Raw genomic sequence first — 25,157 nt, 5'->3', positions numbered from 1 at the left:
ATTGGAGTTCAGTGGCCTCTTTAACTTGGTCAGGTAAGGCGGCTTTCGGATATTTTTTACAGCGCCACCTTTTGTAGTGATAAGGTAATGGTGTGTATTGTAGCCGTCTAAGGAACTAATGCCGACGTAGTTTCAACATTTACACAAAGATGGCGGAATATTTACAAGTCAAGAGTTTTAGAAATCTTTGAATGCGTGAATACATACATATTACATGTATTTTTTTAATATTTTTTCATGCAATAGGTAGTATTGCAAATATGTGTGAAATAAGATGGAAACAAAAGATAAGCAAACTCACATGTCGTCTAAGCGGTCTAAAGGGGCCCACTGATTAACAGTCCGCCGGACGGTATCGGCTTGTCAGTTAGAACAAAATTTTGACAGTTCTGAACAACTGACAGGCCGATACCGTCCGGCGGACTGTTAATCAGTGGGCCCCTTTGGGCAGCTGTCAAACACTTGCTGTCAAGATATAGGTAGCGGGCGCAGTTTGGTGGATTTCTTGTCGATTAGTAACTCGAAAGACTAGCTTAGGGTGGTATTCCACTTGTATTTGCGTTCACATTATGCTTAGTGAGAGAGTGAGACGCAATGCACATTGGACCATGAAACTAGACAAGTGGAATACCAACCTTAAGAACAAGTATGTAAACTTACGACCTGAGGCCGTAGCCCAAGGTGGGCAGACCAAGTCCGTTCTACCCTGGACACCCAACTGCATGTCGCGCTTCACGATGCTAAGGACAGGCACAGATGGCGGGACACCGTCAAAGAGAAGCTGATTCCACGGAGAATTCACGACCCTCAGCAATGGGAACACGACGCGAGGAGGAGAGATGTAAACTTACGTTTCATCAATGTATGTGAACTTCATATCCAGGCTGTGTTTGGTCAGGAAAGTCTTGCTGTCCAGCGGTATCTCTATGTTAGACGGGTGGGGTATGGGACGGCCCACCGCGACCAGCGAAGGCAACTTGACACAATTCTCGTCTTTCTTGTCTTCACCTTCCGACTTCTCGGATTTTTTGGTCTCTGGGGGAACCAGCATGTGGCCCGTTACGTGGATAACCTGAAATGAGATAGAACTTGTAGTGGTAACATTGATAATTTGTAATTCAAAGTAGGTAACAATTATTTCAATGCAACGATGCAAGGCAGCAGCTTAACTGCGAAGTAAGAATTGATATTATTCAGTGTTAACATTTTATGGAAGGCAATTAATAGTATAAGTATTAATTAGTTAATTTAATTATTATTAATTAGAATTTTCTTTGGTAGTTTTTTTATAAGATGTATTATTTAAATTAATTAAATTACACTAATAAAGAGCTGATGTCACCAATAAATATTTCTTTTATTTAGGTACTTAAGTTTCATTCATTTAAATGCATTTAGAACACCTGTGCATTGTTATTTCATCCAATTTATTAATTAGTTACATGCCTAACCTACTTTATACAATGTTTCAAAACAAGTTTTGACACTATGCTGTTAAATATTTTGGTACAATTAGCGAAAACAATAATCACAACTTTCAAAGAATTCTCTAGAAGCAAACGCAACGCGGAAATATTTAAAATTACTAACGAGTAATCGATTTAGGGCACAAGACAAAGGGCTCGGATATTGGAGTAACGACTTATTGTTAGTGATGTACCGACTATTGATTTGGCCGACTAGCCGACTAATCGGCGCTCGAGTGGCCGATTAGTCGGCCGACTAGTCGGCTAGTCGGCCAGATCGTTAGTTTCGTATAAGTTCTGGTGAAAAACAATAGTTTTGCTCCTTTGATTGCGCTATTCATCATATTAGCTTGACTAAAAGTTATTCTCTACTCGTACAGGTTCAATTTCTGTCTTTCTTTTATTTTGCGATCCTGAGCAGACCGTCAGTACAGCTTGTAGGAGTATTTCCAAGGCTATATTTCCCGTACGTAGTCGCCAGTTAAGAACCTATCCCCTGTGGTCAGCGTCTTTACGAGCAACGTGCCCTGTCTAAGTCTCTAAATTTTGCAATAACAATAATAGTTCCCTATGGCTCCACCATAAAAAAAAACCAAAAACTGAATAATAATAAAATGATTTTATTATCGAACTTGCCCTTGACATTACACGAGAATCAGTTGAGTGCGACCTGTAGAGGAAAACTCCAGCCCACCAACATAGGTACGATAACGATCAAACGGTCAATTATATGAACAAAAGTTTTCGTTTGCAGCCTGAATAGGTATTTTAGTAAAATAGACATGAAACATATGATAAATATTGACTGTTGATTTTTTTTTCTGTTTTTCTTTCACTAATAAAGTGCCGACTAGTCGGCCATTTTTGCCGACTAGTCGCCGACTAATCGCCGACTACAAATGTGGCCGGATAGTCGGCTTTCCCGACTAGTCGGCGACTAGTCGGTACATCCCTACTTATTGTGTTTTCGCGGTGATTAATTTGGAACAATGTATGTAAGTTCGTTTCTAAGGGCTTGATGTTATTTGTTTAACTAAACGGAATAAGATACCTATAATAAACTATTATTAACATTAGGTATATACTAAATAAATTAAAACTAATAAAATAAATAAGTAAAACTATCATAAGTCTTCTAAATCTGTCCCCTGAGGAAGGATGCCCATAAGGCTGGCTACATTCCCACGCTGAATAGCTATGCCTATTCTTTTGCCTAGGAATGAGCCAGCCATAGTTTCAATCAGCTTATTCTTTATATTGGTAAGGATTTAAGTGATTAAACTAAAGTGCAGGCGTTAATGTGATTGCAACGTAATAGATACTTACTTTTTTCGTGGTTACCTTCTCATTAGTATTATTAAATTGTATGTTACTGCTTTTCTTTCGGAATAACTAATTCTACCCGAGGTTCACTGTCAAGCCTTTCGGCTTTCCGCTTCCTTTTCGCAGGCTACTAAACCCTCTATTCTCATCTTATTAACCATTTCTATCTTCAGTGAATCTGGGACAAAACGCGCCCTTTTTTTCTCGTCTTGCTAACCAGAAGCGCAGTGCTTAGCGAATCTTGTCGTGGTCGCGGGGGTGGCTGAACTTTCTATTTTCATCCTCTAAACTTTTTTTTCTAGTTGGGTTAGACTAGGATAACGAACCTTGAAAGAAGCGGACTTGAGATGCACATTCCGCCCCTTGCTAGTGAGGGTACACTTGAGACGGAGCAGAAGGTCGCGCCGACCTTGTTGACCGTTTGACCGCAGCGCCTCGCGAATCTCGTCATGGTCGCAGGGGTGGCTGAACTCGAACACGCTCTGGCCCATTATTTCCATCTGAAAAAAAAAATTGTTGAATAATAAATTGAAATACCAGCCCTCTTTTAATTTTTTTTTAAATCTAGATTTTGCATCATTTTAAAATTTTACTGAGTAGATAAGTAAATATTCATTAGCAGGAAGCGAGATCTAAATGATAATTTCTGCATTTTGACTACGTTTTTAAATAATTAGGTTAAGGGGCCGGTATATGACGTTTTCGATTTAGACCTCACTTTGTAACCATAATTTGTTCAATAAGTGTTTAATAATTGCATTAAATTACACGTAAATTTGTTCACGAAGAAACCGTGTACCGACTCTTTGTGCCATTATATTTTTAATTTGCTGTTATTCTCTACAAATCGACACTAAAAGTATCAAAAAATCAAAATATGGAGTTCCGTTTGAGACAGAAGCAAAACAATTTTGTCTTTGACAGTAATTGAATTATTGTATGATTCTGAAAGCTAGATAATTCAGCTACCAATTTATTGTCGATTTATATTTTTACTCACAAAGACAACACAGAAATTCAATCTCAAATGTAAACTTTCGAACAATTTCCATACATTGACGACATCACTCAAAATTCTTCTTCAAGTCAGATGCCCGTTGGGGCTACACCGGAGCACACGTGTACTTCTTCAAATGAAAATGACAGCTTGATTTTCTTGCTTTTGACAATTATATTGACATTAAATCATATACGCACACGAGAAAGTATACCAGTAGATAAATTGTATTTCAAAAAATAGGGTACATAAATATCTGCCTTCGTCTCATTTAAATTTGATTTGCTGTTATAATGGTTGAAAACCGCAGTAAACTATCTTAAAACAATACGATTACAGTCGAATTTAAGTATTATGTTCCTTCAAAACTCGCTTAAAATGAAAAAAGTTTAAAGACTCATCTTTACTGATTGGGATAATTTTTTATTATGCTGGTATCATTTTGCGTCAGTTTAAAAACGTATTTGACTTCTGTACGTCAATGAATTTTGATGACAATTGTAATCTTGTATTATATTATACAAGTTTTATCTTAAAATATTGCCTATTAACAGGAAGAGTTATGTAATTCGTATAAGTAATACCTGAAAGTCTTGTACCTAGATCTGTAATACCATGGATTGCGACGAATAAATGATAATGATTATGCCGTTCGTTCCGTCTATATGTATAATGCGTGTACGTGCTGTTCTCTGAAAGTACTAGCGAGTTTTTGCGGCTTTGGAGACCGAGATGAAGCTTACAGGCCAATGGCGCTCTAGTTATTGTTATGTATACCTATGTATCGAATGTTTTATAAATTACCTATAAAAAGCAATGTTTTATTTCGATTAGGTCTACATTTTGTGCATATTGCATATCTGAAGTATTTTCGTACTAAACTTGAAACTTTCGTTGAAACTAAATAAAATAATTATTCCAAATGTACAGTCGCCTGCAATTTATGTTACACAACGAAGGCCGCAAAAATATCTGACACGATCTTATTTGTAGAACCATAAGAACATGTCACATATTTGTGCGGCGTTCGAAGAGTAGGTACCGTCATTATCACCAACTTTGCCCGCTTTTTTTTTAAAACGAATTTCTCAACAAACATCACATATGACTTTTTTTGCTCAGCACGTCCATTGTGATCAAACGCATCAGTTTATTTGAAAAAAATATATTTTTTACCCATTTTTTTGCGTTTTAGAGGGCGGGCAAAGATATCCGGGGTTTTCGCCAACATTGCCCACGTCAATTTGGTATTCAAATACAGCTCGTATGATGATGATGTCTAAGGATCACTTAAAGGTTTTGGGCAATCCTACCATTCCCTGTTAATAACTTAGCGATAAGTGTAAAAACTTTAAAATAAATTTGCTGGGCAATGTTGCCTACCCGTTTTTGCCCATTTCCAAATAAGGCTCGCCTAAGCATTTTACAAAGGCTAGGGTTGTCACTTTTGAGAAAATCTGTTACAATAGTTTAATGGCCAAAAATATGATTTTTGTTGTGTTTTTCATTCGTTAACGGGATAAAACATCTAAATAAAGGATAATAAGACAAATTAAATACAGTATATATTTATAAACTTATTTTAGTGTACAAACATAACCTTCTTTTACTTGCGAAGTTGGGTAAATTAGATGAAAGTGACAACCCTAATCCGTTTTTGGTGGTGGGCAATGTTGGTATGGATGCCAAATTACCGGATTACTTTGCCCACCGCTAAAACTTTTGTGTATTTAGGCCTTTTTAGTTTAAATCTCAATAGACATAATCTATGCTTCATGTGTTATAACTCAAACCCGGAAATATTTGTCAAAGGGTTCTCAATTTTTTCTACTTGCATTTATTATTTATAAATTTTTTGCCCGCCGAAATATACCCTATATTAGACAACTCGCTCAAATCAAAATTCCCAAGTCAAGTTATGCACAAGTTTGGTATATAGTTTTGTCAGAAATATAACCTATATTCTACTAAAAATAGCAGGGTGGCCATAACTATTATATTTTTTCTACATTAACGAATTTGTTTAAATTTGTCGTTTTGGGCAAAGTTTCCCTGGAGGCAAAGTTGGCGCTAATGACGTAACATATTATTGCAGGTGACTGTACATAAATGTTTCGGTGATTTTGAGATTATTTTTCAGGTTAGTTTACTAACAATCAAGTTATGCAGATACCGATTTCGTGAACGTATAAGTAGTAAGGTACCGCTATTGTTTAGCGATACCGATTATTTTTGAAGGTAAAACTATACCGGTTGAAATATAAAGATATTAAAATTACAGCAGGGACAACCATTTTTTATAGGTGTACCTAAACCATCATTGGCCGAGCGTTAGCAAAGGTCTCCGTTTCAGCTTGGGCAAAAATGCTTTTGTATGTTCTCCTTTGCAGATCACATTTCTCAACTGATTCTCGTGAAAATTTGTAAGCAGGTTCGATAGAACTATTCTGTTTCGCTTTATCCGCCAAAATGGAATTGCCACCCTGCTGAAACTTTATTTATTTAAATTCCTATTGAATGGATTTTGCACCTTATGAAAAACCGTATAGAGTAGTAAACTAGCAAAAAGCAGAGCTTTGTAAGGGCTCGCGGAATTTTTCTACCTATATAGTTATAATTACTAAGGTAGTTTTTAATAAGAGAATAATTCATCTTAAAAAACCGGACAAGTGCGAGTCGGACTCGCCCGCCGAGGGTCCCGTACAAATTTAACGTATTTATTAATTTATTTACAAAAAAAATAGTTTTCAAATATTTTCCCAGTACTTGTAGTGACGATATTACCTACTTGCCAAATTTCATAGTTCTAGAAATTCTAGATCAACGGGAATTACCATACTTAAGAGGGCCCACAGATTACCAGTTCGCCGGACGATATCAACCTGTCAGTTGTTCGGAGCTGTCAAATTTTGCGTTTAACTGACCGGCTGATATCGTCCGGCGAAGTCCGTCAGTGGGCCCCTTTATAAGTACATTTTGATTCCTTTGAGAGTTTCGAAATATATTTTTTTTGCGGCGTAAACGGCCGTATCTTTTTTTCCGATGACTTACAACTCTTAGAAGTTTAAATTTTTCACAGCTTTTAGGACCTAAGTTATGCTTTTAATTTCAACTCGATACATCCACGCGTTCCCGAGATAAAAGGTCTTAGTAGACAGACGGACGGACAACAAAAGTGATCCTATAAGGGTTCCGTATTTTTCCTTTTGAGGTACGGAACTCTAAAAATTATATGATATGATATAAGGGCTTCTATAAATAAATATTATATCAAGAGTGTTTGTATTATATTATATCAATAGGTACTTATATTTAATAGTTTAACTCCGAGCAAGCCTTACAAATGTCCGGAGCACCTATAGCTTCTTGACCGGTAGACATGAATATGGGCGTAGCGATGTGACAACCCCATCGCGTGCTGATGGACCAGTACAATCAGTCAACGCAGGGCAGCTTGTGGAGAGCTGTTGGGAAGAAACATTCCCACGGCTCCTGGGAAGTGGGAAGTTCTGCCACCCGATAGAAGGGTGGATAAAAAGGGCCCTCTGCCTCTGTCTTGCTTTAGCCGGTCGTCCAGAGTGGAAAGCGACATCGATGTTGACATTTGAAACGATAAGGCAGTAATATCGCGCTGCAATACTGCTGCCGACTGCGATATTAATGCCGACTATATTACTACAAATGTCAATAATACTGGCAGCGACATCAATTTTGACATTTGCAACAGTAAGGTAGTAATGTCGCGCTGCAATACTGCTGCGGATTGCAATATTACTGCAGACTACATTACTGTCGCAAATGTCATAAACCCTGGCAGTGACATCGATTTTGTCTTTTGAAACAGTAAGCCAGTAATATCGCGCTGCAATATTGCTGCCGACTGCGATATTACTGTCGACTGCATTACTACCGCAAATGTCAAAAACCCTGGCAGCGACATCAATTTTGGCATTTGAAACATTATATAAGGCAGTACTATCGCGCTGCAATACTGCTGCTAACAGCAATATTACTGCCGACTGCATTACTACCGCAAATATCAAAAATCCTGGCAGCGATATCGATTTCGACATTTGCGCGCTACAATACTGCTGCTGACTGCAATATTACTGCCGACTACATTATTGCCTCGAATGTCAAAAACCCTGGCAGCGAAATCGATTTTGGCATTTGAAACAGTAAGACAGTAATATCGCGCTGATATTACTGCCAACTGCATTACTGCCGCAATTTCGAAATCAATCACGTGTGATTTTAACCGCCATAGCAGTAAAAACGATTATCGATTCAATCAAAAAATATATAGTCACGTATTAAATTTCACCCATAATTAATTATGATTACCTACGAATAGGGTATTTGACTGTACTTAAGATAAATTATTTTACACCATGCAAGAAATAAAGCACCAGAAGATTAATAGATAAAGGTAGATAGCAGTTATTTTTAGTCACAATTTCTATTTTAAACCCCGATAACATAACTATAAAGAGTAGGTAATTTGCTTGTGACGTCACATGCTAGTGTTTCATATAAATTCCATAGTAGCAATTCGTTTTGACAGTTCGAAAAAAGAAACTCATTTGACTAGTATAGGTATAGTAGAGGAGTTGTATGAAAACTTGTAGGTGAGGGTCAAAATAATTCCCACAAAGACGGGGTTTGATGTTTTTAGTTCTTTGTGTGTATCTTTATGACATACTAAAAATATATCAAAATATATTCATGCAAAACGCATTTATTGACATTTGAAATTTGAAAAATCAAAAATAATATTAAAAATCGTGTGTGGTATCAAATAACAGGAAATTACACGCTAAAAAAGATTGTGAGATTGATTTTACAAAATAAAAATAAAAAACAAAAGTAGTGGCTTAAAAACTGTTGAAAGTTATTTTCTACACTGAAAACAAAACTAAACTATTATAGTTTTACACATCAAAATACATTGTGTAAAAGAAAAGAATATTTAATTCATGAATACTTATTTTTAATTATATTATTATAATATGAAAAATATAGGCTCACAGGCTCTATATTTATTTAAAAGTTTTATCAATAAACTGAACGCACTTCAAAGGAGGTGATTGGCAGAATATAAAAAACAAAAAACGATTGTAGACTAGTCATCCGAATTTGCTCGATCGAATTCTTGGCCGGAAGTGAGATATTTGATATTAAAGGACTCTTTTTTTAGTATGTTGTAAATAATTCTTTAGTATGTTCTAAAACGGTGGCGCATAGCAAAAATGTTCTTATACATAAGTAATCTGCATAAAATTACCCACAAGAAAGATTCAGTACAATTTTTCGCTAGGATCAATATTCAAAGAGATATTAACGCGGGAAATTTAATTATAATCACTTCTAAGGTCCCTTTTTTTTAGATTTACGTAAATAACTCGTAAACATTGGCCAATATAAAAAAATGTTGTTAAATGTTAATAATCTACACAAAATTCTCTACAAATAAGATTTAGTACACTTTTCGCCGGGATTAATATTTAAAAAGATAATAAAGAGGGAAAGTTAATTATAATAAATTCTAAGGTTCCTTGTTTTTATTTTTTCGTTAATAATTTGAAAAGTATGACTCGTAGCAAAAAAAATCTTGTACATAAATAATAAACATAAAATTTCCTACAAGAAACATGTAGAACACTTTTCGCTAGGATCAATATTAGAAACGATATTAAAGGAAGAAAGTTCATAACAATTAATTCACAGGTCACTTTATTTTAGTTTTTCGTAAATAATTTGTAAAGTATGACCTATTTTGCTATGGGCCACAGTTTACAAGTTATTTACGAAAAACTAAAAAGGGACTTTTAAATTTATTATAATTAACTTACTCGCTGCTTTATTTTTTTAAATATTGATCCTATCGAAAAGTGTTCCATATGTTTCTTGTACGAAATCTTATGTTTATTATTTATGTATAAGTATTTTTTGCTATGAGTCATACTTTTCAAATTATTAACGAAAAAGTATAAACAAGGAACCTTAGAATTTATTATAATTAACTTTCCCTCTTTATTATCTTTTTAAGTAATTATCCCTGCGAAAAGTGTACTGAATCTTTTTATAGAGGATTTTGTGTAGATTATTAACATTTAACAACATTTTTTTATATTGGCCACCGTTTACGAGTTATTTACGAAAAACTAAAAAAAAGGGACCTTAGAAGTGATTATAGTTAACTTTCCCGCGTTAATATCTCTTTGAATATTGATCCTAGCGAAAAATTGTACTGAATCTTTCTTGTGGGTAATTTTATGCAGATTACTTATGTATAAGAACATTTTTGCTATGCGCCACCGTTTTAGAACATACTAAAGAATTATTTACAACATACTAAAAAAAGAGTCCTTTAATATCAAATATCTCACTTCCGGCCAAGAATTCGATCGAGCAAATTCGGATGACTAGTCTACAATCGTTTTTTGTTTTTTATATTCTGCCAATCACCTCCTTTGAAGTGCGTTCAGTTTATTGATAAAACTTTTAAATAAATATAGAGCCTGTGAGCCTATATTTTTCACATTATAATAATATAATTAAAAATAAGTATTCATGAATTAAATATTCTTTTCTTTTACACAATGTATTTTGATGTGTAAAACTATAATAGTTTAGTTTTGTTTTCAGTGTAGAAAATAACTTTCAACATTGAAAAAAAAATCAGTTTTTAAGCCACTACTTTTGTTTTTTATTTTTATTTTGTAAAATCAATCTCACAATCTTTTTTAGCGTGTAATTTCCTGTTATTTGATACCACACACGATTTTTAATATTATTTTTGATTTTTCAAATTTCAAATGTCAATAAATGCGTTTTGCATGAATATATTTTGATATATTTTTAGTATGTCATAAAGATACACACAAAGAACTAAAAACATCAAACCCCGTCTTTGTGGGAATTATTTTGACCCCAAAGGCTATATCCTCTCTACTAGTAGTCAAATACCCAATTATATTGAGCCACAAAAACCCAGCGCATTTTAACGGAACAACCTTTAACCTTGTCACTACTAACGCCATCTGTTAGAAAAAGAAATAACTAACATTAGTCCAACAGATGGCGTTAGTAGTAATACACATTATTTACCCTTTTATTTATTTTTTATGTTTATATAATGATATTTTTATGCTTGATAACACATCTAGACATGAATATAAATTACTATGTTAAATCTCAAACCTAACAGTGCGATAGTTTTTCCGTAAAGTGTACCACAAGAATGCATAGATTGTCGAATAGTGATAGGGCTCGCTTCGCTCGCCCTAATAACATTTTACATCTGACTTAATGACATCTTGTTTTATTCGCTTTAATTGTACAAAACGCGTATCTCGACAAAGCAATATTAGGTAGTAAAACAGTCAACAATCAAATGAATTAAATAGGTACGTCACGTGTGACATGAACAGACAAGGAAAGCAAGATTAAATGCATTGTTTCTCTTTCATCTTTCAATGGAACGCTTTTACCCTCAAAGGAGGCTAGTGGTCAATACTAAACTAAAAGTCCAATCTTAAAAAAACATGATGGGTCACTGACCTGTCCCAGTAAAGTGAGGTAGTGTGCGTGAAGTGAGCTTGTGTGTGAAATGGGGTAAATTGACAGAATCTGAAATTTTACCCACCGCTACCGTCGCCTTAAGTAAAATGGGATAAAAGAGACTGTAAAAAAAAACTGGAAGAAGTTTACAAGGGTTGTTTAAACATAATTCCTGATAATTCCACTCTTTTTTTTCAAAAGCACACCACGGAGTAGGATGGAGAGGGTTAATATCCCACGTCATCTACCACGAGGCTTACCAATGACAATATTAGTCTGTGTCAAAAGTTTGTACCGCAGCGAAAACGGTCGAATGACATTGATATCGTAACAATTTTCTCTTAGTTCATTAGGACTTTTATTTCTAAAGTAAAGACAATTTTCCGCGTTCAATATTAATGTTGCTTAAACAGGTTGCATTGCTGATTTCCTAACAAAACTTTTGTGAATTTTCTCGAATGCTCCGATCGCATGCCTTCGATGCCGCTTTCTCTCAGCGTGTGTGTTGTTACACAACTAAGCAATAGAGGCTACTCATACTTAAATTACCTATTCCATACTAGTTAATTGTCTTTAATGTTTTCTAATAAAAAATATTTAAGTGTGACTAGTTGTGTCAAGGAATTTGTTTTCACAATGAGGATCTATAATCTAGATGAAAGCCGCTAGGGAACTCAATTATTGTCACTGTGATAAATTACTAAAGTGACACAGAAATCAAATTCTTTGACCGTACAATTCTTGAGCCGTTAAAATACAACAGTAGCAGTAGCGTAAGTGTTGCTAAAGTACGAAGTGCTTCTGGTTTTATAGATAGCTATTTTCTAAATTAAGTACTCCACTTTCGAAATTACCTCAATGCACTTTATAATTTAATATGCACAGATTCGCGAATCGGTGCAAATCGGTACCTACAGTTAAACCAGCCTAAGAAGGTTCTGAAGGGACCACATGAAAAAAAGCATGTTAAGTAGGAAAGCGTATTAACCGTGGCAAAATGTATGACGCAAATGGAAAAGACCGTTTTAAATGGTGAAATACGCGGGACATCGTTATATTATACGTTTATAATTTATACTTTATACGTTTTAGTTTGATATTGATACCACGTTCTATTTAAAAAACTAGAAATTTAAGACGTTTTGCGTAAATTTGCAAATTGGGAATTCCTATTACAACTTAAAATATTTTAGGGCTTTCTTTGAATCATAACCCATTAGCACTGTTATTGATTGTGTGCTTTATAGGAAAACAGTTTTAATTATCCTGTTTATTCGTAACCTAGGTAGTAGGTATTAAATTAAATACCCGAACCTAAATGAAATGTTCATTACATATTCAGCAAATACCTACGGAAATAAAATAAACAGCATAGATATACATACGTATTGTTTTATTCAGTTGTCTGATTCATTTTGTTTACGTCGCAAATATTTTAGAAAATGAAGTTAGTAATTGTCCTCGTCGGAAAAAAAGGAAACAACAGCTACTTCCACATTAGTGTTAATTGATATTTTGTAACTCAAACAATCCTATATACATAAACGTGGCATGGTTACACTTACTATTTATTCAATTATTACAACTAGGAATCATTCAATTGATTCTGACATATAAACATAAATCCTATTGTTTGTTAAGCCTCTAAACTTTCTTTTAAAATAATTAATATGTCATAACTCATAAAAGACTGACCAAGACGTGTGTATGTATATTCCGTTCCACTAACAGGCCTACCGCGAACATCGACAATCGACAACTCGTTATCTGCCCCTCTATAGCTGCATATTCCAGCGATAAAGAGGCAAACAGACGAACGAATTGGCTCGCGGGTCGCGGTAGGTCCTAAGCCCTCTAAGCCATTATACAATATACATACATATTAAGAATTATTCCATTCGTTAATCGGCCCGTGCGCGATGACGTCACGAGGCCGACCCACTTGCGCCGGCGCTGCGTGCGTGGACACGTGGTTTGATCGCGGTATTTTTGTTACTGCTATTTGGATATTTGTTTATTTTGTTTTGGCAGTCATACAATTCTTATATACGCGGATTATGTTTTATGCTGGTTATTTTTTAAACTATTTGGCATGTGGAATAGGTGGATGCACTGAACTAAGTAACCTACCGACAGTTAAACAAGTTAAACTATCAGAATTATTTTGAAATTTCCAAAAGGCACAGGATATTATAAGGCCGGAGCCAAAAATTTTGCTGTACCTACCTAGGTACCTACAATAACATTTAACTATTAACATGTAACTAGTGTCAATAACATTTAGCTATTGATTTCAAGTGAAGATATGAAAATGTCCTATTTTAAGCTGTACCTATTATGCTACGACTTACCTAATCCTCACGACTTTCTTCCGTAAATATTTAGTTATCAATAAGTTTTATAAATATTATAAATAATACATAATAAAAATATTTTGTATATAGCAATTTGTTTCTCACCTCTATATAGTTTTATTTCCTCTGTCTCAAATTAAAATAAATATTCGATTCGCGTAACGGCTATTACCTACTATCTAACGCATCAAATGCCGATAACCTTGCGAGATAATATATCATTACCATATAATATAATATTGGGATTAGGAACGATTTTTGAAAACATTGTAGGCACTTAATGCCATTGATAGCCGTTATCAGTGGACGTGCTCTATTTAAAGTGGATAAAACCATTTGTCTCTATGCGACTATGATTTACTTAAATGTGATGCGTCGATGGTATCTACTCGTATCAATATTATTGGAGTTGGTTAAGATAATATACCATGGTTATGTCATCTGATATGTTCTAGTAGACCTAACTAATAGATTAGATAAAACTCATGAATTTTATTAATATGTAAAAAGCAAAATTTAAAACATGGTGCATGGATAGAGTTAGACCAAGAAAAGTCTGCGACGATTTTGATGGCACACGCAGTGCTAGTGTTATTTTAAACGTCAAACTTCTATGAAATTATGACGATTAAATAACACTATCAATCGTTGCAGATTTTTCTTGGTCTAACTCTATATAGGTATGAACATAGGTTCACCCGTAACCAAGATACCTAACTATAACTACTTATTATTAACCTTGGTTACGGGTAGTACAGTCACCTGCAATAATATGTTACACAACGAAGGCCGCAAAAATATCTGACACGATCTTATTTGTAGAGCCATAAGAGCGTGTCACATATTTTTGCGGCCTTCGAAAAGTAACATACTTTTGCAGGTGACTGTACATATCTTATCAAGTTATCATATTTTAGAAGTTTCACACAGTGTCAGTTTTGAATTTGGCTAATAAGTTTTTCAAATAGGTACCTTAGCAACGTTCTAATTCTTTATTCTAACCATCCCTCGACCTTATCTCTTTGAAATAAGATTTACAAAATGTCAGTTAGCATAACACAGTATGGTACCTACGTATATACCTTTGTAACTAAGATCTTACCAGGGATCTTGAAGTAGGGGATTTGGGGAGGTATTTTATTTAGTTGAATTTTTAGTTTGGTTAGGTACTTAGGTTTTAAGGTTTAGTTTTAAGTTATTAATTTTATCTTCATTCCTTGTTTATGTATTTTATTTTATGTACGTTTGGTTAATAAACAGGACTACATTTTGCATACAATAGGTATGGTCACCCTACTCAAAGTGACGTCTTGTCGCTTTCCAAACATCCAAGTCATAGGGAGACCATGATTACTTAGTACTTACAAGATTTTTTTTGTTAGCCATGTCTGTGTCCCACTGCTGGGAAAAGGCCTCCCCTCTCCCTTTCGTAGTCTAAGATTAATTTAATAAAATAAAAGATAAAAGATTTTTATTCGTGACGATCACAAAACACACACAAACAAACAAACAGATCTTACCTGTGAGACCCCAAGGTGATCGGCGATATTTTCACTGCAGTAAACGATGTCGCCTTGCTGGGAAAGCACGAGAACGAAGCCGTCCAAAGCCTTCATGTAGGACAGCTCCGATGACAGTTCCTCCACGCCTTTGGGGTTTTCCAGCTTCGGCTGGTCCTTTGTAGCGTTGGGGACTGGAAAGAAGTTGATCATAAGGTTAACTTAGCTCCGCTTCAACAATGGGCGTTTTCTAAAATAAATATTGAAAACCTGATTCTTTCAAATCTGGACGTTCTTGGGCTCATTCTACTCAGAATCGACAGCATTCTCCATCCCACCATTAAAAAAAGATGTCCCAAAATGTCCATTCCATTACGTCACGTTTTAGTATGAAATTTTTTTTCAGTGACGTTCCACTAGGAACGTACAATTTGCATACAAATTTTTGGGACTTGAATATGCTAGTGATTCTGAGTTGAAATAACCCAAAAACACCATGATCTGTGAGAATCAGGTTTTCGATATTTATTTTAGAAAACGCCCCAATACTTAACTCACTGGAGGTTTACGAATTATAAGGTGTGGACACTATGTCTGTATGTATGTAAACTACGTAACTATTAAACATGCATGCAGTAAGAGCACGAGGTTTGCGCATTTTCGAGCAGAGGATGAGTGGTTATGCGCTGCGCTGTACTTGAGCTTAGGGGTTTAGGAGCAAACAAGGTTCCACTGTAGTTCCTTGGAGCAGTGCAGTTTGGAAAGATCTCATCCCGCAAAGGGCAAATAAGAGCCTACATTCATATAGGGTTACCAGATCCAAATCTGGGATTTCCTGACAAAATTCCTGATTTGCGAATATTTTTCCTGACTTTCATATCGGTGATGGGGGGCTAACCGTAAGCGATAGAGTTAGACCAAGAAAAGTCTGGTTTTGATAGCCGACGCAGTGCAAGTGTTATTTTAAACGTCAAAATTCTATTAAATTATGTCTCTCTCAATCTCTGCAGACTTTTCTTGGTCTAACTCTATCTATGTAGATACCTATATGCTTGATACATTGTTTAAAGATTTGTTTTTGATTTATGTAAGTACATTTGAATATTGTACCTTTTTAGGTACATAATAGGAAAGTCTGTTAATTCACCAAAATTCCTGACATTTTCATATTCCGGCCGCATTCCTGACAAACGGCCAAAATTCCTGACATGTCAGAAAAATTCCTGTCATCTGGTAACCCTACTTCTTCTTCCTCGCGTTATCCCGGCATTTTTGCCACGGCTCATGGGAGCCTGGGGTCGGCTTAACAACTAATCCCATGATTTGACGTAGGCACTAGTTTTTACGAAAGCGGCTGCCATCTGACCTTCCAACCCAGAGGGGAAACTAGGCCTTATTGGGATTAGTCCGGTTTCCTCACGATGTTTTCCTTCACCGAAAAGCGACTGGTAAATATCAAATGATATTTCGTACATAAGTTCCGAAAAACTCATTGGTACGAGCCGGGGTTTGAACCCGCGACCTCCGGATTGCAAGTCGCACGCTCTTACCGCTAGGCCACCAGCGCTTAATCTGGTAACCCTACATACATACTAACATACCTACTTTTAGTTTGTATTTTAAAGAAGCCATATAATTCCCAACGCTCTAACATTTGTGGTTCTGCCAGAAAACCCATGTCCAATCTAGTACTTACCTAAGTATTGCCTTTGCGACCTTTGCATTCTCTAATACGCGGAAAAAATGCGTTTCTTAGAAGAGCGATGTAAGGAGGCTTAAGTTAATTGGTAAGTATAGTACCGCGTGACTAGTTGTCATTGTCTATTAACTATTGAATAATTGCAATTCATGGAAAATCATTCGTAACATAAACAGTACATACCAGGGTAAAATGTTAATAATAGACAATCCAGAAAATACGTTGATGACTAAGAAATTAGAATTAGGTCCACCACATATTTCAGGCTATTGGTAAAGAATTTGCGGAGTGATTTTCTAGTAGAACGTTTATAGCAACTGCTACGCTGCGTAGAACTATTGGGCAGTCCAGTGCTAAATTGCCTTATTCTTTGAGACGTTTAAGGGGTATGGCATTTCAAATCACAGTAGGGAAAGCTGTAGTATCCGCGTTACATTACATGGTCTCGCCTTGCTTGAGCCCTTTCATATGTCAATCGAGCTTAAAGCGATTTATTTAGAAATATAACGTCGGAAACGACTATTAGCCATCTATTCACATGTGACGTTATTTTTTCCCTATCCTACGAGTTCAGACACCGACGTCATTGTGGTTAGACGCGCGATGAGGCGCGTGCCAGCGTTACAAATAAGACGGAAATTTGCGGTCCAGTGCGAATTCAGTACCAGCATTGAAAGGGCCTCCGTTCAAGGGCTGTAGAGTTGCAACATGCATGTTTTTTATGTGATATTTTTATAGAATTTCATGTCATTTATACAGTGTATTTATTTAATTCCGTTAACTTCAGCGTATGACTAAGTACCTCCTACATCTAATTACTTTTAAGGAAACTACATGGCACGGTTAATTTTCCAATTGACATATCAATGTCATTTAGAACACCGATATGACCGATATAGTCCGAGAGAGTGCTTGCGTTTAGCAGCAAACGTACGAGTACTAAATAGTAATCAAGTGTACACGCTCGTAAGGGCGTAAGGGCCTTATCAGATACAATTAAATTATTGATTATCTTCAAAATCGAGTTAATTAACCGGTTGTCTTTGAGAAATCAACTTTAAGCTCAGGAATGCACCATTGAAATTAACGGAGTTCAAGAAAAATACGGTGTATTAAATTCCCTTGTTAATATAAAATACACAACCACACCTAACTGTATATCGGTGTATCTTATTACAAAAGGCATACCTAAGGTGAGCGATGGTACCTACAGTCAAAAAATATGTTTTCCGTGAGGTTTGCTTTGTTGGAACGAAGTGGCACAGAAATCAAATTTCTCGATAGTTTTCCGACGTACGATTCGCACGGGTTAGCAAATTATACACCTAAACCTTCCTCAAGAATCACTCTATTGATGGGGGAACCGCATAAAAATCTTTTTTTTTATTGGGACTTTTTTTTTATAAGGTGTAGTGATTGAAACAAAAGGTTTAATAAACAAAACCATTAAATTGTGCAAAAATATCATTCATGACATATTTATTACCTCCAGGCTGGTTTTGTAAGAATTTATATGGAGTCTTATATCGCTTCGACCCAATTAATTGCTTTGTAGTACCGTAAACTGGTTCAACATTGAAAATGTAAAAAAAACTGTTCTATCAAACAGATGAGCAAGTTATACGGAATAACGTAATCAGTCCAATTGGACTTCGGTCTTCATACACAGCATCATGGGAAAGATTTCTGAGAGAGAGAGAGCTTCTTTTGCGAAAATTTCACGCACCGGCAACAGGTCAAAGTTATATTTATTTTGTAATTGTTCAACATTTATTTACTCGTCGTTGGTGATAAACACTCGGTATGTAAATTCGTTTATAGATTTATTCATTTTATGAAGAATGCGTCAAAACAAAGTTGTGTCGAATTTCCTTAAGCGAAGTGATGGAAGTACAACTTTATTTTCAAATGTATGCATTTATTAATTATATGCACACATTTGAAAATAAAAACCGGGCAAGTGCGAGTAGGACTCGCGCACGAAGGGTTCCGTACCATAATGAAAAAAAAAACGGAAAAAAATGCAAAAAAATAAACGGTCACCCATCCAAGTACTGACCACGCCCGACGTTGCTTAACTTTGGTCAAAAATCACGTTTGTTGTATGGGAGCCCCATTTAAATCTTTATTTTATTCTGTTTTTAGTATTTGTTGTTATAGCGGCAACAGAAATACATCATCTGTGAAAATTTCAACTGTCTAGCTATCACGGTTCGTGAGATACAGCCTGGTGACAGACAGACGGACGGACGGACGGACGGACGGACGGACGGACGGACAGCGAAGTCTTAGTAATAGGGTCCCGTTTTACCTTTTGGGTACGGAACCCTAATAACATACCTACTTTTTATAATAAATATTATGAATAAATATCCGCATTTGATGCGTTGTGCATTGTGCAAGAATTTATAAAGTGGTGTGACATATGAGCAAACATGACACCCTAAGTATTAAATTAATTGTGAGGGGGCAGCTGATGGGAGCCTCACCGGGATGATGGTAAATCAAAGGCAGGATCCAGGGCGATGATGGGTATTTATTTAATTTAATAAAAAGGCACCTGTAACAATACAGGTTACGTGTTAACAGATATGTATAAAAATACTTTTGTAATTTACTTATAGAAGGTTAGAAGTTAATATGACTTACAATATGTGCCTTGATGATAATGTAGGTATCTGGGAGGTGTGCAGGGCCACTAGACGAGCACTTAGTACCGCACAGCACTTATGTAAACGTTTCACTTAATAAAATCACAGTTTTAAGGCTTTAGGTCGTATTTAGCAACTTAAGGGGTACAGTCTGTTAGAATAAAGTTGTTGTTGATCGATCGGAGTATGTGATGGAACTGAAAATAAAATCATTGAATGGAATTTGAAGAAGGATTTAAATTTAAAAAGGGAATTTAGAATTTGGATGTGCCAGTAGCAATAGGAAATGTGGTAGTGTAACGTTTCGTTACACGCACCGTTACATTAATAATTACATACATAATAACATATTATTAGAACATAGAACTGAGCTGAGATGAAATGAGCAAACTCAATATACCTAGGTACAAACAGCAACACTACTAACTGTATAGTACATCGTTGGACATTATTACATAAGGCATAAGGCCACTGATGTACAGTTAACAATGTGGGCGATGGTATAGGTATTGCGCTTGGTCATTATGAATCGTTGTCTAATATCCACAACAAAAGCATAGATCTAAGTAAATTGAGGTAGATATGGTACCAGGCGCACGATCGTGAGCCATTAAATATAGGTTCCGGAACCTATATTTAGTTAGGCGTATGGGTGACGCCAACCTGTCAAGTTGTCAAAATCGTTGGATCAATTTTTAGTTTTGTCAACTATGAACGTCACACGTCTACATAAATAAAAGGTCATTGAACAAAAGCCTTCGGTAGGTACCGAAATGTGGGACTGAATCGATTTGTGTATGATAAGTAGTTCCATAACTAATTGAGAGGCTTATTTGATAAATATGGTGTCCATGTCATATTAAACACGATAAAATAACTCTTGAACACAGTTTATCATCAATCTCACAGCTGACCTTCCATTACATATAAGTGACTAAAAATTATTATTATTTAAAATTGCTTATAGAATTATGTAATAAAATATCAACATTATTAAATAACCTAATCAGATGATATATACCTATTTTAAGCTAGTCACGTGTAGTCCTTTCAAATTCAGGTATATAAAGGAACATACGAAGTGAAACGTCGTCGCGGGGCCTGCGGTTATAGCGAGACGCATCACGGTTGCCTTGTCGAGGTGTTCCACCACCTTATTTGCCGACAGCTATTCCATTATCTCCGAGAACTTATTAATTAATAATACTTACGCAGTGAAACTACGTCGCGGGCCCTGAGGTAGGATATAGCGAGACGCATCACGGAGGCCTTGTCGAGCTGTTCCACCTCCTCCTTCTTGGCGGGCAGCTGTTCCATCAGCTCCGAGAAGATCTGCATCTCCTTCGTGCGGCGACATCTTGCCGCGACGCGGGATTTCTCCTTGCGTTTCTCATTGTTCCTGGAAAAAAAATAGCGATTGGTTATTTTCATCACTAACTCATACCTGTACGGAAACATCATATTATAATTTTGGAGGACTTTTAGGTAGATACTATCGACCCGATATTTCTATTGATAGGTTAAAACCGCATGAAAATCTGTTCAGTTGTTTTCAAGTTTATCGCGAATATACATACCTACACACAAACAGACAGACGCGGCGGGGGACTTTGTTTTATGTATAAGGTGTAGTGATACATAATAAATAAATCATTATCACACAGTTTTATATACACAAAATCTTCACACTTTAATATGAGATAACTTTCTGACTTATGACTTAATATTTATTCTAATAATACATATGAGCATTAACATGGCAACCAGATTCTAGCAATGGACTCAGTTCCAAACATTTATCCTTTTTGATATAAAATCATGATCATCATACTAAATGATAACAAGACTGATTAATTTAATCTTGTAATTGCTGTAATTTTAGAATAACTACGCCATACTTAATGTTAGCTTTATGTAAGTTTAAACAAGCAGCCAAGAAAGTACAAATTACAAAAGTTGGCTAAATTGGGCGAGATTCAGATTGCCACATGACTTCAATAACGAGGTCAACAACCAATAAGTTCTTTGTCATGAACGTTAAATTTTCTCTAAAAATACACGAATGTCCTTAGCCGACTTCGTTTCTCGTCAAGCTTTATGGGTATACTCTCACCCAACATGTTAACAAACATTTAAGAAATCTACTAACCCTTCCTGGGTATATAGCTTTATTATTGTATCCTTTAAGCGTTACGCCTGTACGGCATGATATAATGGGTCAATATTAATGGCAGATTGATAGAAATGTCACTATACCCTACAACAAACTGTCCTGCAGTTTGGCAAAACAAAAAACTGTACCAACAGGGTTTATTTATTTTTTATTTTTACATCATACTTCGACTCATACTCTCAATTCTCAGGAGAAAGTGTTACGGAGATCGACCTATTACAAACAAAGATTAGTAACTAAGTTTACAGCTAAAGCTTAGTGCTACAGGAATAAATGTATGTGTTTACAACTAACTAACCTTTTCGATATAGACTGAAGTTTAGTTTCTTTCTCCAAAAACGCAGTTGCACCGGGTAAACACATTTTTACAACAATTTATCATTTGTTCTTCAATATCTTCAAGTGTAATTAAATTGACACGGGACACTTTTACTCCGAATCAGTAACAAGACTGATGGAATTAGTAATGACAAACTATATACCATTAATATGTCATTAAGTGCAAGCGCACAGCTATTTATCGCGAGCTCCAAACAGTACTAAGGATCGAATCATTTAGTAAATAAATTCCTATGGCCAAGTAACAGGTTTGAACAGCGATGTCTACCACTGGCGCCCATTTTTGTTTTACAAGATAAAGTATTGACACAATAAATGTTGTTGACAGATTTCAAACGTTCCTGATAATAAATCAAGTGGCGTTTATTTCAAGTACAATATACTTAGTAGTATTTGCCGAGAGATAGAAAAGTTAAGCGGTAAAATCGTGTTAAAGTCCTAAGCCTAAAACAAATAGGCTTAAGACAAAAGTAAAGACAAGAAGGCTATAAAAGTTTTGTGGTGTACCGCAACAATGATAACAAAAATACTGATGAAACATAATTCAAATGGGACATCGCATTAAATGTATTGACGCACGACGAGCCTGACGTGACCGTCATATCAAATTAATTTGATGTCAAGACATGGAAGGACAGTACGATCGAAGTAACATTTACTTACGACGATGACATATTACTTTCATTTAAAGGAAATGACAAACCATATTATTTAATTTAAAAAAAAAAGGAACTAAACATAACTGAAATTTTGTAAAACTGAGAAAATTAAATTATGTGCTAGTTCTAATATAAATATATGACTAAGATGACATACATTTAAGGTTGTAACTTTAGGAATGAACGTGAACGGCCCTTCAAATGTTAAACATCAACTAATTAGTAGTAATACTAGTACATTGACGTATATTTTAAGGACTGGCCTTACGGGCAATAAGAATAGGGCATGAATGGGGACAGTACAGCGATGTGCCACCGCTACAACGCGATTGGTTGATGAGTTCACATCACGCGCGCGATTCGCTCGTCATCATTGGCTCGAATTCGTAAGTGAAACAGCTGAACTAGTACCATTTTTAGTGCCCGTAAGGCGCGTCTTTAGATATACGTCAATATACCAGTAATACAGGTAGGTTTGATATGAAGACGAGCCTCGTAAGGTCTTGTATTTCGCTGACCCAGGCTGAGACAAGTTTACGCAATGAGTTAATTGAATTAGTCATTAGAGAAAAAGCAAGTCAACTGAAATAGAAGTATACCTAATAGTGCTAGAAATCCACCGCTAAATCGCTAAGTGAATAAACAAAGTAATGTTTTGAAACCTAAGTAAACAGAAATTTGTCAAACGCGCAATGACAAAGAATACCAATTAACGAGGCTTTAATTAATATTTAATGTTATTTGCACTATTTTGAGTTGATGTCTTCTCGGCCTTAAAAGACGAACGAAGTAGGAACGTTGTTCATAAGTGTAGTTATAAGAGGTCATCATCATTCTCTTGCCCTTGTCCCATTCACTTGGGGTCGGCGCAGCATGTCTTTCTCTTCCACACCTCTCTGTCGCCCGTCATTTCATCATTCACTTGCGTTCGTTTCATATCATCTCTCACACAGTCCATCCACCTTTTCCTCGGTTTTCCTTTCCTCGTACTTCCCTCCACATTCATTCGTAATACCTTTCTCGTCACATGACTTTCATCCCTCCGCATCACATGCCCGTACCATGCTAGGCGATTTGCCCTTACTTTTTCTGTTATGGGTGCAACTTTCAGGCTTCCTCTTATATACTCATTCCTTATCCTATCCATTCTCGTCACGCCACACATCCATCTTAACATTCGCATCTCCGCTACATGCAATCTCTTTTCATCCGTCACCTTTAGGGCCCAACACTCTGATCCATACATGACGACAGGTCTTATGACTGATTTATAAATTTTACCCTTCAACCGAAGAGGCATTCGGGCGTCGCAAATGGTTCCCGTGACCTGTCGCCATTTCATCCATCCTGTGCTAATCCGGTTTTTAACGTCACGGTCAATATCGCCATCGCACTGTACGAGCGAACCGAGGTACTTAAAGTCGGAGCAGACCGGCAATGTAACGCCGTCGAGTTCTATGGCAGCAAAACTGGAGAGACCGCCAAAATCGCAGAACATGTGTTCTGTTTTAGATCTGCTGATCTTCAGGCCAACATTCTCCAATTTGCCGCCATTTCGCAAGTCTGCTCTGCACCTCGAGTTCGTTTTCACCAACAAGCACAATGTCATCGGCAAACAGCATACACCAGGGTGCCTCCTCCTGTATGTCCGACGACAGAGCGTCCATAACAAGCAGGAAGAGGTAAGGGCTTAAAGCCGATCCCTGGTGCAAGCCTACCGTGACACTGAACTTGTCGGTGGTGCCAGCAGCTGACCGGACGCGTGTACAACATCGGTTGTACATTGACCGGATTAGCTCTACATACTTCCCAGGCACGCATTTCTCTTTCAGAGCCCACCACAAAACCTCTCGGGGTACTCGGTCGTATGCTTTTTCGAGGTCAACAAACACCATATGCAGGTTCTTTTTGGCATGTCTGTATTTTTCGCACAGATGGCGAAGTGCAAAAATGGCGTCTGTTGTACCTCTCCCCGGCATAAACCCGAACTGGTTTTGTGTTATATCACTCTCATCTCTCAGGCGTCTCTCTATCACTTTTTCCCATACTTTCATGCTATGTGACATGAGTTTTATTCCTCTATAGTTGTTGCATTCCTGTACATCCCCTTTGTTTTTAAAAATGGGCACCAGCAAACTGTCGCACCATTCGTCGGGAATGGTTTCTTCATGCAACAACTTATTGAAGAACAAAGTCAGCCACTTACATCCATCCTCACGCAGTAACTTCCATACCTCTCCTGGTATATCATCTGGTCCTACAGATTTCCCATTTTTCATACTTCTCACAGCCGTTCTTACTTCGTCCATACATATTTCTTTCACTGCACCCATATTTATCATCCTGTGCTGTAGTACCCTGTTCCAATTCATTTTCCTCATTCATCAACCTTTCGAAGTAGACTTTCCAACGTTCTTTTATCGCTTCGTCTTTC

The 25,157-nt window shown here is 36.3% G+C and overlaps 1 protein-coding gene across 3 annotated transcripts in view; it reads right to left on the bottom strand.

Moving 5' to 3' along the window:
- The window catches only part of LOC134799087 (hypoxia-inducible factor 1-alpha-like), a 143,211-nt gene that overhangs the window by 81,698 nt on the left and 36,356 nt on the right, over nt 1-25,157 (bottom strand). For 2 of the 3 annotated variants that reach the window (XM_063771466.1, XM_063771464.1), the window contains exons 2-5: nt 20,764-20,951; nt 15,224-15,396; nt 3,116-3,289; nt 852-1,072 (exon numbers count right to left, since the gene is read on the bottom strand). In XM_063771466.1, the coding sequence (XP_063627536.1) occupies nt 852-1,072; nt 3,116-3,289; nt 15,224-15,396; nt 20,764-20,951 (756 nt within the window). Of the gene's footprint in view, nt 1-851; nt 1,073-3,115; nt 3,290-15,223; nt 15,397-20,763; nt 20,952-22,023; nt 22,174-25,157 lie in introns of those variants that run through there. The other variant, XM_063771465.1, reaches the window with a different exon arrangement.

The sequence above is a fragment of the Cydia splendana genome, chromosome 18, assembly GCF_910591565.1.
Source record: "Cydia splendana chromosome 18, ilCydSple1.2, whole genome shotgun sequence".
Taxonomy (NCBI): Eukaryota; Metazoa; Arthropoda; class Insecta; order Lepidoptera; family Tortricidae; genus Cydia; species Cydia splendana.
This window is presented reverse-complemented; position numbering and strand designations above follow the sequence as displayed.